At 42.7% G+C, this 3,101-nt stretch overlaps 1 protein-coding gene across 2 annotated transcripts in view; it reads right to left on the reverse strand.

The window, feature by feature from the left end:
• Positions 1 to 3,101, reverse strand: part of LOC108757238 — a 42,434-nt gene that overhangs the window by 13,179 nt on the left and 26,154 nt on the right. For both annotated transcript variants that reach the window (XM_018501693.1, XM_018501694.1), the window contains one exon: positions 1,302 to 1,483. In XM_018501693.1, the coding sequence (XP_018357195.1) occupies positions 1,302 to 1,483 (182 nt within the window). The remainder of the gene's footprint in view (positions 1 to 1,301; positions 1,484 to 3,101) is intronic.

Here is a 3,101-nt window from a genome sequence, read left to right on the forward strand (position 1 = left end):
TCCACGGAGGGCTTCCGCGATGTGGGGCTGAATGTGCCGGGAGGATCGAAGGGGGATGACTCTCTCGGGGGGTGGAACCACCACCGAGCGGGGTTAGCTAGGTTCGCCGGTGTTCGCTCTCCGCGCGAGTTGCGATGCCAGGCACGTCGCCGTCAGACGAGCGTACGTGCGACACGACTACGCTTTTACGCCACTACCTCTGCCTCTACTTGGTTCCTGACTGCTCTCTCTCCTACCCTCCTTCTCTACCTCCCCCGGTCTCCGCCGACGCCTCCCTCATCCCTTAGTTCACCTTCGACCGCTTTCATTTTGTTCCTCCCTCCCTCCCTCACCCCTCCGTTCTCCTCCTCCTCCTCCTCTCCGACCGCGACTGCTTGGCGAGCTTTCTACTCCCCCCTCCCCCCCCCAGTTTCTGCTTTTTCTGTCTTCCCCGCCGTACCAAAGACATTTCCAATAATGCGCTTTCCCATCGCGATTCGATTCTCAAAGAACTTGCAGAAATTCGTCAGGAACCGTGCGACTTGGAGCGTACGTCTAAAATTCGAACTTTTCTTACTTTCGAATTTTTGGCCGACGTAAGCCAACGTAAGCACTTTTCAATTAAACTACTTTTCTCAAATTCGGAATTTATTAATATATCGCTCTGGGCCAAACCATTTCGTTAATACTACATTTATTAGAAATTTTGCGCGATGGTGCTTCGTTATCGACAAATATCTTTTTTCAAAATTATTTATTTAGTAAACACACTTTTTTGTTTTACTAAAACATCTTTAAATATTTCAATAATCGATGAATGCATTATATAAAGGGATTAGTAAAGAGAAAGTTATATAAAGTAGTCACGTCAATAAAATCGTCGATATTGTGAATTTATTTCTTCGTTAAAGAACGAGATCGAAAGAGAAGAGAATAAAATCTCTGATACCAAGTCGAGTCACAGTAGAGTTCTTGTTTAGCACAAGAGGATACACAGATCTCTACCGGTACGCTTACCAACAGTACCTAAGTTATCATACGCATGCATGTACACGTGGAATTTATTCGCTGTTGATAAAAAGCGATACCTACGTTATTGTCCCAAGAATAGCATAATTCCAAATCCCATCTAATGGAAAATTATCATTAATTGCAAATATATGCACGTACAACGCTAAGAAAGTTTAACCGAAGAGCTTTAATTTAAATAAATCAATCTGACGTGAATTTTGTATATCAGAAGTCTTTCGAGTAACTTTCAAATCAGAGATATATGCGTATATATATGAAGTAAAATATACATAATATTGAAAATAACTTACATTAATTTCGTTAATACGATCGTCGAGCACGCTCGGCAGCTCCAGACCGATTTCGTAATCAAAAAATCGATCGTACATGGTTTTGAATTCCGTTTTCATGGCAGCTAATTTGCGATGTAGAGTGCTGGCCATTTGCGCCTGTTCGACTCCCGATGACAAAGTTTCCCATCTTTCGATCATGCCTAAATAAATTATACAACATAGAGCAACATTAATAACATAGTATTTTAAGATAAGTGATAATGCTTTACATTATTTCATCAATTCTTAGAATTATTAGAATTGTGTTATTTATGTAAGACGAACAGAAATCTTGAGTGATTAAAAATATTATGTTTGTGCGCGTTGTAAAATTATTTAAATAATTAATAAAATTTCAATTAATTCTGTCTTCTTTACAATGACACAACTTAAAAATATAATAATGAATATTATATAATATACAGATTTTTTTCGTATGAAATTCTCGATACGTCGAATGACATAATTACAACTAATTTGACACAATCGCACGGTAGATTTCTCTACATATGGCACTATATAATTTAACATATGTCAACTTGATCATACTCGACGCAGGGCATTCGTGCGTTCAACTGTTTCCTTTCTTTCTTTCTTCCTCCAGCAAGCCTCGTGAAAGAAAGAAACCGACCGAGCAATTATACTCCTATATGTTCTTTCCGTCCTTTAAAGAATTGTACTGTTATCTGTAATAACGGTATCCATAACGACTCCTCTCGTGGCCCTCATCAGGCCTCGGTTATGTAAAACGATCGTGAAGAAAAAAAATCTTAAAGGTCAAGATACTGATGTCTGTACCGTACGGCTTCTCCGTGGCCTCTTTTACCGTCCCGCCACTTTCTTTTACGACGGCCACTTTTTCCAAATCGGAACCGACCGCAGTCAGACACACACAGATAGAAACGATACGGCAAAGAGACGGGACGAAGATCGAATTAACGCGGCGAATTCGAACGTCAGAAAAAAATCATCCTCGCCGAAAGGCGTGTATAGAATGCAATAAGAAAAATCCGACGCGTATAGAAAGTATCATGTTTTTGCGTTGACCTACAGGAAGTACGACGGACCATACGCACGAGCGTGTAAAGAAAACGAAGCACGAACGCGATATGAACGCGATATGAACGCAGCTCGGTACGGTACACGTGGTGCATATAGTATGTAAACGCGCGCGCTTCGTGCGATCGTACGCCTCCTCGCTTCGCCGCTTGTGTGATCGCTAGAGCGTAATTCGCTATTGAATTGCAGCCGGTGATGTTTCCAAACGACGTGTAATGCACGACGTGTTTTTCGCGGCAAACACGCGTATGTGTTTGCACGAATTGATGGTACGCAAAAGGGGACACGGAACGAAGCGCTTCACGCCAGATCGAGCGCGTGCTCGGGTTTCCATCGATATTCGCGCGGGAAAATACTGGATGGAATAAATCATTTTATTCGTAAAGTCTCACGTGTGTTCCGTTGACGTTGCAAGAGTGTGCTCGGCGCAATTTACTTTCGCGAAACTAATCGCGATTTTTCATTCTATTCCTGAAGAAGTGGAGCGACGATCACGGTCACGCAACAATCGTCGCGTCATGCGGCACTTTGTGCAATTGCGTCGCATCGTTTCGAACGGCGGTATCGCGAGAACGATCGATGGATTCGGCGGGTAACGGAACAGCATTGTTGCGGACAATGTATGTTATTACGGCACGCGACAATGCGAGGATCCGGAATGAAGGGCTGCCGCACGACCATTCGCCCCTTTTCTACGCAATGCGTACGTTTTATAAACTT

The sequence above is a fragment of the Trachymyrmex septentrionalis genome, unplaced genomic scaffold (assembly GCF_001594115.1).
Source record: "Trachymyrmex septentrionalis isolate Tsep2-gDNA-1 unplaced genomic scaffold, Tsep1.0 scaffold134, whole genome shotgun sequence".
Lineage (NCBI taxonomy): Eukaryota > Metazoa > Arthropoda > Insecta > Hymenoptera > Formicidae > Trachymyrmex > Trachymyrmex septentrionalis.